Source organism: Ochlerotatus camptorhynchus, unplaced genomic scaffold (assembly GCF_037179485.1).
Source record: "Ochlerotatus camptorhynchus isolate MF236.1 unplaced genomic scaffold, CSIRO-AGI_Acam_v1.1 ptg000562l, whole genome shotgun sequence".
NCBI classification, from domain to species: Eukaryota; Metazoa; Arthropoda; class Insecta; order Diptera; family Culicidae; genus Ochlerotatus; species Ochlerotatus camptorhynchus.
Window position 1 is genome coordinate 175,104 of NW_027041044.1, and position 16,447 is coordinate 191,550.

Genomic DNA, 16,447 nt, shown 5'->3' on the forward strand with positions numbered 1-16,447 from the left:
ACATAATTTGTCATATGTATAAGTGCTTGAAGTAGATATTTTTAGAAATGAATTTCCAAAAATACCATAACACCTCGCAAAGATATTACAGTGTATACGAATAGGATAAAATGAATTATTTATAACAGGTAACACTTTATGAGGAGGGGTGAGTAAAGTTAGTGAATTCAAGCTATTTCAATACATAAAATAAACGGTCGTCACACTATAGTACCCAACAGAAAAGCGTCTCGTGACGTCAGTTATGGATAAAGCTGTATACATTTAAGTTAATATGTGTTTTATTCATTTATTTATTTTTGTAGTCCACTCAATTGATGAGAAATGAAGAATTATTTACCTGAACATACTTCTTACAGTTTCAATAAATAGATATTGTTCTTTTTGCAAAACCTGGATGCAGTTATTTGGTATACATTACTTTACACAACGAAACATGTATTATGTGTAATTATTACTGAAATAGCTTGTTTGACTGGTGTGGGGTGATCGCCACATGTATATTAAATATAAATGTAACGTTTTTGGACAGAAAAGACATCAAGTGTACACAACATGCTCGAAAATAAGCTATAACATTGGATTCAAACACATTGTTTTGATAGGTCTCACTTGCCCCGGGCCATACAATAAATCGTGACTTCTTGGATTCATGTACTTTTTTCCCTTGATTTGTCTTCCGTCGATCTTGTTATCCGGCGACGACGACTGGGATTGAACCTAGTCCTGCTGGAGTGAGAGGAAATCACGCTTACCACTACACCACCGGCACCGCTTGATTCATGTACTATTGATGCAAACTATCTAAAACTTGTATTTTTTTTTCGTATACATTTCTTCAATTGACTTATGAGGATCACCATATGCCAGCAATACAGGCCAATCTCAAGTTAATGTTTACAAAATGCTTCATAAAGATGAGTGCGTGCAACTTTATTCGCTAGTTCAAAGTGACAGGTTTAAAGTATTTCCTGGGGACGGGGATGAAATCAATAATCATTTTAGTGTATACAATTAAAGCAGTAGCACTGTATCCTTCATCTTCAGGCAGGTTAGACCCTAGAAATTCCTGTTAAAAAGAGTTATGTCCACCGTTATCTTTTTCTTCTTTTTTTTTTCTTCTTCTACTTCTTTTTCGCATTTCAAGCTTATTGCTTATCGCATATCAGCTTATTGCGTACTCTCAACTTAGTGTTCTAGATGCACTTCCACCAGGCACGTAACCATGGAGGGGGCTATGGGGCTGAAGCCCCTCCCAAAATTATTATAATCATGTGAAAAAGAAAAATCTGACCCAAGATAATGCATATCTGTTACCTGTACTGTACAGGTAATAGATATCCATTACCTGGGTAAGGTTTTTTTTTTATTTTTCATATTATATTAAAATAATTTATGGCTTCAGGCCTACAGCCCCCTCTGGCATTGGAATTGGGGTGTACCTATATAGTGTGCATGAACAATTTATGTTTGCAGCGATTCTGTTAAAGATTATGGGACCATCGAGTTTTTTACGAAAGATCAGCCTCGTTTCACTTCCGTATGAACTAGGGTGTAGACCCAATTTGTAGCCTTCTTAACACAATCCGCACTGTACCCTTCTTTTTCAAGCAGGATTTCATACAAAATAGAATGTTTCTACAACAAATGACTTCTTAATTTATTTACCTTTCCATATGTACCATTGGATTTAATAAAGAGTCACACATTGTTTCTATTTAGATTTTAACTCTTTAATTGTTCAAAATTCAAAATAAATTACTTTTCGTTTGAGCCGAGGTGCTCAAGCCACCTAGTAACTTATCTGCTGTAATTTTTTATGATATGAATCTAAGTGATTTTAAATTGTTCCTGCCTTGGAAATTCAGTATTTTAAACAGTTCTTCTAAACCTGCATGTCAGTATATAACAATTCTTATCAAAACTAAAAACTAAAACTATATCCTATCTATGTATAAAGGAAATTATTCGTTGCAATTAAAGATTATTTTGTTGGACATTTCTAGATAGAGCTGGAATTAGGGCATAACAGCTTATGTAAACAATGGCTTCTCTCGATGATTTCTCGAAAGACATGGCTCTTCCTGGCAAATCAACATTACCATCGAATAGGGGAAGACTTCCCCTACCCGATGGATATGTTGATTTGTGTAGGGGTGCCTTGAGTTGCTAGAAATCGACGAGATAATTCTTTGTTTACAAAAGCTGTTTCGCCCTAATTCCAGCTCTATCTAGATTTGTTCTAAAGTCTCAACATTCAAAATTCTATGTGCTTCGGTAGTACGGTACCAGGGAGGCAATTTCAAAATCATCTTCAAAACTTTGTTCTTAATCCTTTGAAGTTCTTTTTTCCTGGTAGTGCAAGATCTAGACCATATTGGCACAGTATAAAGCAGGACCGGTCTAAAAAGTTATTTAAATATTAGAAGTTTATTCTTCAGGCAATGTATGCATTTTCTGTTTATAAGAGGATACAAACATCTTATATATTTATTACATCAATGTGATCTTTCAACACAACCGCTTTCAATAGGATTACAATCTAAATATGTGGACCTCATATCGGCTCTTAATCATGCGAGCAGTATAATACAGGTTTTTAAGGAGAGATGAGCTGACGCTGAAGCAAAATTTGCTGAAATTTTTAATGCAGCCTTTCGAATGCGCAGTTACGACTCCATCCACGTGCATCCAAGCTAACAATACGTGCAAATCAACCAGTAGAAACACCAGAGGAATACTATCGAAGAGCAGTTTTCATTCCATGTCTCGATGGATTGATCCAAAACATGATGGGACGTTTCACAAAAAATGATGACATCCTTCCGGTGTTCCAAATATTGCTGCCTGCTTTTACAGATATTGGAGAGTCATCCCAACTTGATAAACTTGACTGTTATCTCTGTGATTTCACCAGCGCGGTTGCCAGAGTTGCGACCTATCACAATCACGATCGCCAAACAGTTGATGGTAGTAACGCTTTGTACATTCTTATCAATGTGCTAGTCAAAGCTCTCTCTATGACCATCCATCAAGTTGACGAAAGAAGTAAAAAGCAACTGGTGAATGTCGTTTTCTGTTGTGATCCATCCCCGATCTGGTCATTCCCGATAATCACGACACTCATCTGTGCTCGTTTTGAAGCATTTGCTGCTTTGCTTGCTTATTTGAGTGTGTTGGTGAGTGAGCCCAACAGCTTCCGTTTCATGTTGCCTTCTTTGTTTGTAACTCACACAGTCGCACCTGCCGAGACGAACTTGGAATGCGTAGGCATTGTTTTCATTTTCTTCTGTCGCTTCGCTTTTTCTCATCATCGTACTGCAGAATTCTTCACTGTTTTCGTTGCGCTTTTCATGATCAGCAGCGAGTGTAACGTTTTGCTTGTGAGCAGCGACCATTACTGGTGATTGTTGTTTGCCATAGCTCTAACTCTCAGAGCGTGACAAAACGATCTGTCAGCGATAGTCGGTTGATGCGAAGACGAGTGTCACGTGAGTGTCATGATATTTTGCATCACTGGCTGGTTGCAGGTAAAGGTGGAATACGAGCTCTGGTGCCGGACATCCATAAATATTTACAAGAATTTTGAGGCATTTGGGCTGCTTGATAAATATAACTCGACGTATTTTCCAACAATCAATGTTTTGTTGAAGATTTTGGTGACACTCCCGGTCACTACAGCCAGTGTGGAAAGATCTTTCTCCACACTGAAACGAATTAAAACTAATGGGAAACCAGTGACTTTCGGGCTTGGCTATCATATCAATTAACTGCTTAGAGTAAAGCTAGAAGATTACTTTTGTAATAACCAGGTATAATGTCCAGGATATGGCTCTACGTTGTGTTTAATTTGTTGCTCAGATTTTTGGACAGCAGTTTGGAGATCGGCAACTGATTCAAATGAAGTAAAAGAATACATTTCTCATTCACTATTTATTACCTCCTTCAGGCAGCACCCTGATCGGAAGTCAAATTCAAACTTAATCTAATTGCATTAAATATTTGCACTTATATAGCTAACTGGAACAATACAAAATATCAAAGAATAACGATCAATTCAAAAACAAAACAAAAATACAGTGATGCTAAAACAAAAACTTAAAAACATACAGAATGATGAAGGCAACAATATTCGCTGTTCGTGTTTCGTGTGGATCACATTGCTACCACTGCATCGAGGGATGTTTGTTTTTACCGCCTTCATAAATTTAAATGAATTAGGATCCGGTACCGGTGATTTTACGATTCAATGCCATTAAAATCTTAAAATAATTATGTTTAAAAAAATATGAAGCATATTTTTGTCTTTCTTAACAGAATGCAAATCTTGATCATCATTACCAACAGAAAACAAATAAAACAACAAATATTTTCTGGAATTTCATACATTTGTTTGACTTTTCTCATAACTGCGTATTAAAGAGTTTTAAAAATTATTGTTTTACATTCTGATGGTTCATTAAAAATTCCGATCAAAGATTAAAACGAATAAACAAAAAAAAAAAAGATGACACACAACGATTTTGGTTAAGGTAAAAAAAACAGTGTATGATTCGATGTTCAGTTATGCGTTTTATATTTATAAATCATTGAAGTTTTTATGTCATAAAATTAGCTCCCCCCGAAACCAAATGCTGGCTACGGGCCTGACTTCCACAGTTATTAATTGAGAGCTTTCGATGCATGTACCATTTTTGCAATCGTGTGGCAAGTACAATCATACTCTATGCCCAGGGACGTCGAGAGATTTTTCAACCCGAAAAATTCCTAGACCATACCGGGAATCGATCCCAGCCACCTCCAGGATAGTCTTGCATTGTAGCTGCGCCTTTACCGACTGAGCTAAGGGAGGCCACCCTTCTCACTTACCCCGTATTCTCACATGCCCCGGTGTACCTTTTATGTTTCATATGAAAAATACTGGCAAGTTTTTTTTTAAGAATGAATATTGTATGCCTGAAATCTTCACAAGCTTCAATCCGCAATCTTTGCTCGAAAAACTTGTGAATCTGTTCATTCAGGGAAACATTTAAAACTCTGTATATCTTTTATACGCATCTGTGAAAGCATCTTATATTTCCCGCATCGGTGTATGACATCTTCAAAGGTTTTCGTGACCAGCATAAAGCGGATCAGATGGATCAAAGTAATCGTCGTTGTGGAACTTACGATGTTGATGTCAGATCTCTGTGACCGGGATGTTGTCAGAAAATACGGGTGCCTGTCCAACTCCAGAATGATCCAGGCTCCCTCCAGATATGTTTGGTGCTTCTAATATTGACAATTTAAATTATATTAATCTTCAAAACATTCTGAAGACGCCTAGCCCCCTACGCATTCCCATTAGCTACGCCAATGAGTACCGTCACGAGGATCCTTCTGCGATAAGGTTACCGTTCTTTTCGTGCCAGCATGGAATCAAACAGAACGCTGAAGCAGAGCCTAGTGGCCAATGCACGCCAATATAGTTAAATGACATGGCTCTAATTGAGTACCAAGGATGTTTGCTTATGGACTGCAAAATCTACGAAAAGATACTGATTGGGCAGGTTCCTGAGCAATAATTATATCTGGCCACGGCATGAGTAGATGTCTCTGGCAAGATTAACTTAATTTTTGCTGACAAATTTGATCTGAACTCAGGTTTTTATCACAAATAAGTCGATGGACTCCGACTTATAAACGATAAATATATAAATTCGAAGGCAAGAATGCCTAAAAAACGCATTTTATTAAGGCACACCAATACCTTTTTAGTTTTGACCAGATTTGGCAAGCTGTCATTAAAGCCTGGAGGTTTTTCAATGGTACTGTGAAAACGGGGTGGATTTAATCGAAAAATACACTAATTCACCCAATAGCCCCCAATTCCACCCAATAGCCCCCAATTCCGCCAAACTGTGGACATTAACCAACCCAAGCAACACACATCAAAATAGGTTGCTGCAACTTGATTGTGACTGAAATAAGGTGCATACAAGTAACCACAACTGTTAAATGACGAGTGTGTGCTGCTAGGGAACCCGGCTAAACCCACCGCACTTCCTACTAAAGTGTCAACGTCGTACATGGACAGGAAGAAAAATAAATGTACACAAGTACCTGGGGAATCCTACTTGATCCACATTGTATTGTATTGTCTATGTGCTGTCTAACCTAGATTGGGAGCATATTCTAGATCCTGTACACGTCAACATTGCTGCACAAACCTTTTCTCACGTCTTGGCATATGTCATTGACAGGCACGTTTCCAAAAAGATCATCCATATCGACTCTCGCGTCCCGTGGAAGACGAAAGATCTTCGCTCGTTGAAAAGAACTAAGAAGGCTGCTCTCAGAAGATTTATTAAATTCCGCACACTGCCGCTGAAATGCTACTATGTGAGACTCAACCACGAGTCATCTCTGTTTTCAACGCTATCAAAGGAGGATTCAACGGCGGCTAAAATCACACTCGAAATCCTTCTGGAACTTAGTAAATGTCGGGGAAGTCGGCTGTTCCATGATTTTTAATGATGAAACTGTTGGTAATCAACAAGACATTTGCAACCTGCGTCCAGAACTCTTGGCTTTTTCTTCAAGATTACTAAGAACTTCACAGACATTTACTGCTTGAAATCGCTCTATTGCTCTCTCGTACGATCTACGTTGGAATACTGCTCTGCAGTCTGGAGCCCGAACTACAATGTTGGATCCGAGCTAATTAACTCTGTGCAACGACGTTTTCTTCACTTCGCGCTCCGTAAGCTGCCTTGGAGATACCCACTTCGTCTTTCAAGCTACGAGAATCGCTGCCAATTTATCAATGTCGAGCCCTTACATATCCGAAGAGATGTTTTCAAAGCCTTACCCGTCACCGATACTCTGCAAGGAAGAATCGACTGCGAAGCAATTCTGCAACAAGAGAACATTAATGTTCAACCTCGATCACTACGCAACAGTCTTATGCTAAAACTTCCACTTTTTCGAACAACAATGAAACGATAAACCACCCAGTTGTCCACACTTCTGCCAATTGAGAAATTTTGGGCAATCAGGAAAAAAAAGGTAAAGTATTCAAAAACACCAGCCTGACGAAAACATGGTGGATTCGAATTGCCAAAGCAGTAGACGACGAAGGTGTGATCCGGATGATGAGCACCGCGGTGATTTTGGAAAAAAAATCAATATTTTTTTCGAAATCGCATATAATAATTTCGAGTTGTATAATTATGTTTTGAAATACAAATAAAATCCAACATTTTGCTTAATTCAAAAATAAATAAAAATGTTGCTGATTTTTTTTCTGAATGGGATTGAAGTATTGTATTAACTTGAGTGAATAGTTGGAATACATGTTACAATGCTACAAAATTATATATCCTTTATATTGCATGTGGGAAACAATTTTGACACGTTTTTTTTTATCCAACTTCAAATATTCCCGCGTCGCCTGAAAGTTGATTTGTTTCGCTACATTTCTGAAGCAATTGTGATGAGCAAATATTACGGAAACATTTTTTTCTTCGAGAGAGAAGCGCCACCGTTCAACTTGTTGTCAACAGATTTCGCTGTCCATTTGTATCGAAATAAACAGTAAATATTAATTATGGTTTAATTGCACTTTGGAAAATCTGCCACATGTCGAGCGCGGTATGTAATAGCGATCTTTTGCTTTCGCAACAAACAACGACCAGCTTCAAGGATACATTGTGTAATTTTGAGAAAATAATCGTTAACTTACCAGGCACTTGAGAACAGCTGTAGGAAGCGCATTACTTGCGCTATTTGGACTGGCGCCACCTGTGAGCTGTTCTGTAACGAGTTTTTCACTTGACCCTTTCAATAATTCTGCTAGTAATTCTGGGGAAGCTACCAAACCCTTCGGTGTGTCTGGCGTGCTGATAGCAAAACTGCGCTCGGATGGTGTGCGGCTTGTCTGTGAATATCTGGTATCATCAAGACTTCTCTTCTGGTGCTTATCACTGTTTCCCGATGAACTTCGTTTGCTGTGTTTCTCGTGATGATCAATTCGATTGGCAGTTTTGTCGGAAAGATGACTATCGAGAGAAAACTTTTTGGTTTCTAGTTTGCACGGAGATTTTTCCGATTTATCTGAGTCCGTGCTCCTCTGTTCGATATTGCCAAGGTGGCGTTTAGAGCTTCCACTTGGCGGACTTTCCACTCCAAGTTCTGCCAATTTTGAAGGACTCGAAGCTGTTCTGGTGTGGCTTGGAAGGGGCAGATTGGCATTAGCCTTTCTAGGCTTAAGAAGCTTACCAGAATGGCGGTCATTTGTTTCGTCCATTGACTGACTACCGGTTCCTCTAATCCTGTTGAACGACGGAAATGAATGTGAGCTGTAATGATGATATAAGGTTTAAATAAGCATTATGATTTCATTATGTAACACATTACAAAATGTCTACCTACCTTTCGTGTTTAGCGAGCTCCTCCAATATTTCATTGTAATGCACTTTGGATGGTTTCTTCATTTCAGCTTCCAACATCTGCCCGTAGGGACCTCGTAGTGGTCTTTTGGAATATCGTTTCAAATCATGATCGCTTGCTGGAGCAGGTGACGCACTAGTTCGATCTCTGGACGAGGCACGTTCACTTTCGTTGTCTGAAACTGAGTCAGAGCGCAGGAAAAGGTTCTTGAATGATCGCACCGGAATTGAGGAAATCGGTGCTGAATCATCTTTTTCATCTGAGCTCTGATAGGTTAGGCTTTGCCTACGTGATCCTCTCGGCCATGACGGTCTCACAATATCTGAATCCGGTGTGTTGGGTCCCAAAAGAAAGGGATCTGTCCGATGAAGTATATTGGAATCTCTGGATTTCTCAGGCGACGAAGTAATTTCCTTAGAGCTAAGATCCGTATAACTATCTCCGCTAAGGTCAATACTGGAGTCTTTCTCGATCGTAAGCCTGCTTGGCCTCCAGCTATGATCATCTGGCGTACCATTATCATTGGAATCCGACTCAGGATCCAAATTGGTGTCGATAGCCGGCCATTGGATGTATATTCCTTTTCTTCTCTTAGATTTGTCAATCCTCCGTTTTTCTTCTATCTCACTATTACAATTGCTCAATGCTTCACCGCTGTCTTCATTATTACTATGGCGTTTTCGTACTTCAACAATCTCTCCTTCGATGGATTCCAACCTTATCAAAGACTCATCAGGAGTGGGAGGCGTTTCAATTATCGTGGTTGTTGACTCAGTATCTGGTTCCGTACAAATGATAGAAACTGGTGGTGAGCACATAATGCTTTGATGGTCAATGTTTGTTAAATTGATTGCACAATCCTGTACGGGCTCTACAAACCGTTCTTCTGTTTCATCAACTCGTTCGAGTTTAGATATTTCGGAGTCTATAACTTCTGGAGGACTTTCAATGATAATTGTTTCCGCAGAATGGGGGTAGATCTCGGTAGGTTCTGCTATACTCTCACTAGTCTCTATAATACTGTCTAGACAATCTGTGAATTTGTTAACTTCTGTCACAGATGCATCAATCCATTGCTCGGAAGGACGAGCTGTACTCCACTCACTAACAACACAATCGTAAACAGGCACTGGAATCAAACAGGTGGTTGCCTGTTGCAAACATTCTTCATCTTTGGCTAGCGACTGCGGTTTGATTGGAATGCCCTCTTCGACCAAAGGCTCCAGTATCATCTCAGAAGCCTGTACCGCGTTGATTTCTGCCTTCTTTTGAATGGCATTTTCATTCTCTATGGTTTCTGAATGCTCTGCTTCAGGATCTTCAACGATAGTTTCAATATCGGAGTTCCTGTTCGACGAATGTTCTTTTCCGTCGAATCCTTCAACTCGTTCAAAGCTGTCCGGTGGGATTAGATTGATATTAATTTCTGTTTTCTTCAACGTAGCTCTTGACCCACAATTTTCGTCAAATGACACTCCTGGTTCAGATGTCGTCGATATATGAGCCGGACTGCAGCTTCGAGTGAATTCTTTTTTATTTCTTGGTAGCGTCACATTGTCTATAACTGAACTCTCCTTCCCGCGCATCAAGCTGTTTTTAATGGCACCTAAGGCTGATCGTATATATTTTCCTGATGAATAGTCTACTTGGGAAAATGATGCGCTTCGGAATGGAATAGTTTTTTGAGTATAGGAACCAACGATCGTTCTCGATTCTGGTCGGGGTAATTTGGTAAATATTTCATCATCCTCCTTGAATGACGCGTTGGGATTTTCAACGGCATTATTGGTTTCTTTGGCAGAACAACTTTGCAGGCTTTCTAAATTAGACGTGCTTACATTCGCACGGAGGATAGCTTTATGTTCACTCAAAGGAGAACTGGGAGTAGATGCTCGATTGCCTTCCACTAGCTGGTACGGAAAATCAATTGAACGGGATTCCTTAGATTTCACCAAATTACTTCCACCATCCTCTCCTCGTAGAGCATCTATATTCAAAAGACTAGCACTGGAGAGACTTGTGACATTCGGACGTTCGAAGGTTTTATCAAGGCTCTGCGAAGCTTTTGGTCTTCTGGGAGGTGGCACAGGGGGAGCACGTGTTCCTTTCAAAAGTTCTGTCAGTTCTCTGAGGCGCTCCGTTTTGGTGACTCCGTGTTTGTCTCCTGCTTTACTCTCACTCGAACCAGATGTAGTCTTTTTTACAAGTTTTTGCAGTCGATCTAACGTGTTGTTCCGTTTTTCCATTATCTGAAACATTGGGAAGAGAGAGAAAGTAAGTTAAAAATACAAATGCTGTGATAATGTTTATTGGAATTGCTTAAATAACCTTATGATGTATGTAGTATGTAGTGTACAGTTATTTTATAGTATATGGGTCTCGAAAATTGTAACTGAACCTCTTAATGAAGCCCAGCATGTTATTTGATTTGCTTATTATAGTGTTATAATGTTCTACAAATGTAAGTTTGGTGTACAGTATTACGCCAAAGTCCCTTACAATTTTGCATTTGTCTGCTATTTCATTTCCTAAATGTATGTTTATGCAAAGGGTTCTAATTTTTATACTAAATATTATTGCGTTACATTTTTAAGTTGAGTTGGAGTAGACTTTTGCTACACCAGGTATAGAATTGATTTTTTTTTTCATTCTGGAATATTTCTGCGTTGGAGGCATTTCTTATTTCTATGAAGCGCTTCATGTCGACTGCATACACATGTACTTTGAGTCGTTTACGCACAAACAAACAAAAAGTGGGCACAAATGAGCTCCCTGGGGGACCCCAGAGGTGACTAGAATTGGTTCTGAAAGTTTATTTTGAAAGTGTACAATTTGCTTACGGTTTGTGAAGTAGGACTGAAGCTAGTTCAAAAGTCCGGCTTCCATTCCTACTTTCTGCAGCTTGAAGCGTAATAATAGTAAGTCGATTCTGTCACATTCTTCAGTCAGTGTTAAGAGCTTCTACGTGGTTGCCATTATCCATGGCGTTCAGTGTAAAAGAGACAAACTCCAGAAGATTAAAAGCAGTGGAGCGGCCCTTGAAGAAGCCATGCTGTTGACTTTTTATTTGGTTTTTTACTTGTTGATATTTTTTTCGATCATGATAGATTCAAAAAGTTTTGAAATGCAAGAAATAATGGCAGTTCCATGGTAATTGCGGATGTCAGATTTTGAGCCACATTTGAAAATAGGCACCAAAAAAAGAGACTTTCCAAATCTCAGAAAATATTTAATTTTGTAAAGACATGTTAAAAAGGCATTCTAAATGAAGGCAGAGTTCTTCTGAGAGATTCTTCAGGAATACATGTGCTATCCCATCAGGTCCTGGTCCTTTAGATGCGTTCAAGTTTTTCAGTGCTTTTAAGGATTTCTTGTTGAGATAGTTGGTTGACAGATATGTCATTTGAAAACTCAAATGCAAAGTTCGCGGTCGCGGTCCTCTTCGGAGATTGAAGATTTCTAAAGAGTTATTTCCTAAACGTCTGTCGAAGTGCATTCGTGACGGAAAGATTTGTTTTTTTTTCTTTTTTATAATAGTCTCTTTATCGCTCTTGGGTCAGTCGTGATTTGTCTGGGAGTGAGATTTGAACTCGTGACTTTAGCGTGAGAGGTATGGATTCTAACCACTACGCCGGGGTCACTCCCGACGGAAAGATGCTACTTTTTAATTTCGTGTTCACGTAATGGAAAAACTTCTTTGGACATCATTTGACTTCAGTTTCGACTTTACGGTTGTATTCTTTATGTGCTGAGGAAATGGCTGTGTTGAATTTATTGCATATGTTGTGATAGTTTTGCAAATTCTAAGATGTTTTTTTTTCCTTTTTGTATAATTTATGCGATTTCTGTTTCTGTTCTTAAAATGTTTCAGTTGCGGGTTGAACCACACTGGTAATTTAATGCTATGAGTCCTTCTTCTTCTTTTTGCTGGTACAGTTTCAGAAATTAAGTTTTTCATAATTGCATGAAATTTGTCAACTTCAGTGTTTACATTTCCTTCAATACTTATTACATGTTGTCAATTAATTGTACTTAGTCTACTTTTTACTGCTTCATAATTTGCATCCAGTACTTCTTCGTATTCCCAGTCACTGGGGGAGGAAATATTATTAATAAAAATGGAATACCCACACAGAAGTCCTCAGTACAATTTATAAATAAAAGGTCTAAACATAAATTCTGTTTATTTTTTACATGATTCCTGCTTTAAACTCATAAAACCACTCAAACGTCAATTGATAGCATGCTTATGCATGTTGTATTAGTTTTCCAACCCCTGATGCACAAACGCGGAAAATCGGTGTGCGTGATTATGGACGATGAATCATACGTTAAGTTTGATCACAAAACTCTTCCTGGTGATCAGTACTACACCGTTTGTGATGGTCAAAGTGTTGACGACGTGGATAAGTCGATTTTTTCCCGAAAAAAATCGGTATAAAGGTTATGGTTTGGCAAACCAATTGTGAGTGTGGGATGCTTTCCAACCCAAGTAACACAAATTAATAGAATTATGTTGAGTAAACTGCTTTACAACCAAACCCATTCATATAGGCTATGTAAACTGTTTTAAAACATGTGTGTTGCTGGGGAAACCGTTTGTGACAACGGATACAATGACAACCGATGTTTACGTGCGTGAGTGTTCAAGCAAGCGTCTGTTACCCATGATCCGCAAACACGACGTCTCAGTACTGTTTTGGCAAGATATGGCGTCGATTCATTACTCCAAGGACACGGTAGCCTGGTATAAAGCCAACAAGGTCCAATTCGTACGCAATGAGATGAATTCGCCAAACTGTCTCCAGGCCAGGCCAATCGAAACTTTTTAGGCCCTGACCAAAGCATATTTGCGGAAACATGTAAAGGCAGCGGATTCCGTTACAAAGTTTGCGAAAGGCTGGGAAAAGTATCCAAAATTGTTGGAAAGACATCTGTGCTGAAGTTAATGAGTAGCGCGAGATCAAAAATCCGCTCCTTTGCTTACGGTTGATTGGATCTCAGATTTTCTACTGTATGAGAATACTATAGAGAACATGAATACGAAATAAAAATCCAATTTGCTGTAAAAAGAGCTACGTTATCGTTTTTTAAATTGTTCTTAAACATTCTAGGACACCCTATAGCACTGTAAAGTTAAGTGAGAAAATAGTAGCAAAAACACATTTTTAAATATGTCCTCAGGCAAACAAAAGTTTGAAAGAATTGATATGTGGATAGACGAGAGTTACAGGTGAACCATACATATGAAGTACAATGTTATCATAACCAAGCGTACTCCTACAACTACGTTACATTAACATATTATAAGATATTTTAACCAAATGCCCCGCCCCCCCTGATTTGGTATATTTTTTATTCAATTTTAGTAAAATGAGATATAAATTTCGATAAACTTTTTCCATGACAATCGTAAATACACATATATACACATGCTTAAAATTGATGTCCTTGCTAACATGTGAATGTTGTTAGGTAGGGAACGAAAAATTTTGATTTTTTGACCCAAAGTCATCCTCACTTACGGTATCTGAATCTGAAGACAGTTTCGAAGGAATTCTAAGGAATTTGAATTCCATTTCAAATTGTAGCATTACAAGGGGAGTTAACTTAGGGAATACTCAGGACAATTCCTATGGAATCATGGCTTTAGTTATGAGTATAATTCCATCGTAGATCTAACTTAGAACTTCTGAGAAGAAGTTCATGGAGAATTTTAAAAGAGTTTTGACAAACATTTCTCCAAATTACGAAAAACAAACTGTAGTGTAGTAAAATTTCAACGAAATATTTAAAAAAAATGTAGCATTTTGTGAAAATAATTTTGAGTATAATTCCAAAGAAACTTTAAATTTCGAGACATTTTAATCAATAATTTGTTCCCCTCTCTTAAGGGCTGTATCAATAAATAACATTAAATACTAAAAAAATAAAATAAAGGCAAAAACAATTTAAAATTCACAAATGTTTAGTTTGATTTGAAGTTTATATTGTTATGATTACAGTCCAACAGAAAAAAAAAAATATACAGATTATTTATGTTAAAGAGTGTATCGAAAAGTAGCTTAGAACATTTCATACGTTGTTTCTTGACAGTTATTGTGTATTTTTGTAGCAATATCTAGTTTGTTTAAGTGTCAACAACTTAAGTACGCTTTAGTCCACTGCATTTTATAAGCTGACATCAACATACCGCGAATTAAATTTGAAGCTGTGAGAAAATTTCTAACCTACAACCTTACACTTATCTAAAATCGAAGACAACAAATCAAGAAGACTGGCAACTCTTCCATTTTCTCTTACGAACGCTATGAGACAGGTACAATCGCGTCATCTGCCGCTCAAAGGTAAATGCTTCAAACACATTTGATAGCAAAGATTACATCCTCAGAAGAAGGGTTTGCGTATTTGTTATTTTTTTTATGCGTTGCTTCCACCTTCACTCAAGCGCAGCGCCATTGTATCTATCGCTTGAACTCTGGCAAAGTTGCCGAAACTGACGGATAAATACACAATCTCGTTTTTTGCTGTCCTTGAGACTGTCAGAGCCGAAAACACTCTATGTAAATAAGGGAATTTCTATGGGAAATAACGTAAAACGTAAACGTAAACTAAACGTAAACAATGGCTTTAATCGCAAATTTCTCGAGAATCCAAACACATGCAAGCAACCTAACACCAGCGTCTCATAGAGCAAACTTCCCTTATTGAGTGGCATTGTTGGTTTGCGTGGGTGTGTTATCATTCACGAGAAATGTACGTGAATAGTAGATAGCAAGCTTTTCCGCAATCAATATAGCAATGGGCTAGGACATTGAGAACGAAAAGTTCATTTTTCCCATAATAATTCACATAAAAACATCAAAGGGTGCAAATTTTTTAAGAATGATCTGGGCCGGATTTAGAACGGATCGAGCTTGGTGGAGCAAAATCCTCGTTATTATGAACCACCCTTATGCCTTAGTTTATCTGTAATTAGTCATTGGTGTCTAGTATAATACAAAGTCCTTTAAGCACTGTGCACAGAATTTTCCGGAAGTAGTTTATTATATAGTTCCATTATTCTGCGGAAATCAACTGTATGTTTTTTTGTATGTTGTATTTTTCTATTGGATTATTATTGGATTAAGCTAAAATGAGGTTAAAAATCTGTGAATATTCACAAAGTTTTCGCCATTATTTTAGTTTTTTTAAAGTCCGGAATTACTTTCCGATACAGTCAGTCCTTAGTCTTGAATCCAATTCACGGTATGTCTATAGCGACTTACAAAATGCAAAGGTATAAATTGTACTTGACATGTTATCAAAGGAGTTTGTTCTAATACGCTTAAAAATATATAAAAAAAATACGCTACGAATGTCGCGAATCACCGTGACAAATGTTTGAAGTTACTTTTCGATACACTCCTTGTTTAGAAACATAGCACTTGATTTTATCATTGAACAGAGAGGTGCTATTTTCATTTTGCCAAGGTCGTAGCAAACAACTTACTACGACGCTGTTATGTCTTATGTTATGTCACCCATTTCCTTCTGACCTCCTCAATTGACCGGTTTCAATTTAGATAATTCAGTGTTCACTCGGCTGTCGACAAAAGCAGGCCACTCTCGATGTGTGCTACGCGATCGTCTGTTTACTCGGCAGCAACCATTGTGTGGTCCTCCTCATTGTTCTTCATCAGCAGTTCTTTCGGTCGATGCGTCGTCGACTTTGGAAAGCAACCGTTTCGTGATGATTGTGTGAGTGCTGACCACGTTTTGCGTCCATTGCTGCAATGGACGCGCTCTGACCCTCGTTGGCGTACAACAATTTGCCATACAATGAAACTACTGGAAGCGGCTCCAGTTCTGATGGAGGAGGCTTTTTGGATAGCGGAAGATAAAGTGTTTATTGTGTTGTACCTTTTGACTATAGCTTTAAGATGTATTGTATAGTGACCATGAATCCTCGGCTCTGTTAAGTTTATTCGGTTGAGCCTTATCAAATAAATTAATATACATCTAATTTAGATAATTA

General features: G+C 38.2%; 1 protein-coding gene across 1 annotated transcript in view; it reads right to left on the minus strand.

Moving 5' to 3' along the window:
* LOC135713517 (uncharacterized) overlaps positions 1-16,447 on the minus strand; it is a 122,297-nt gene that overhangs the window by 37,289 nt on the left and 68,561 nt on the right. The window contains exons 5-6 of the mRNA XM_065236645.1: positions 8,413-10,679; positions 7,724-8,339 (exon numbers count right to left, since the gene is read on the minus strand). Of these exons, the coding sequence (XP_065092717.1) occupies positions 7,724-8,339; positions 8,413-10,679 (2,883 nt within the window). The remainder of the gene's footprint in view (positions 1-7,723; positions 8,340-8,412; positions 10,680-16,447) is intronic.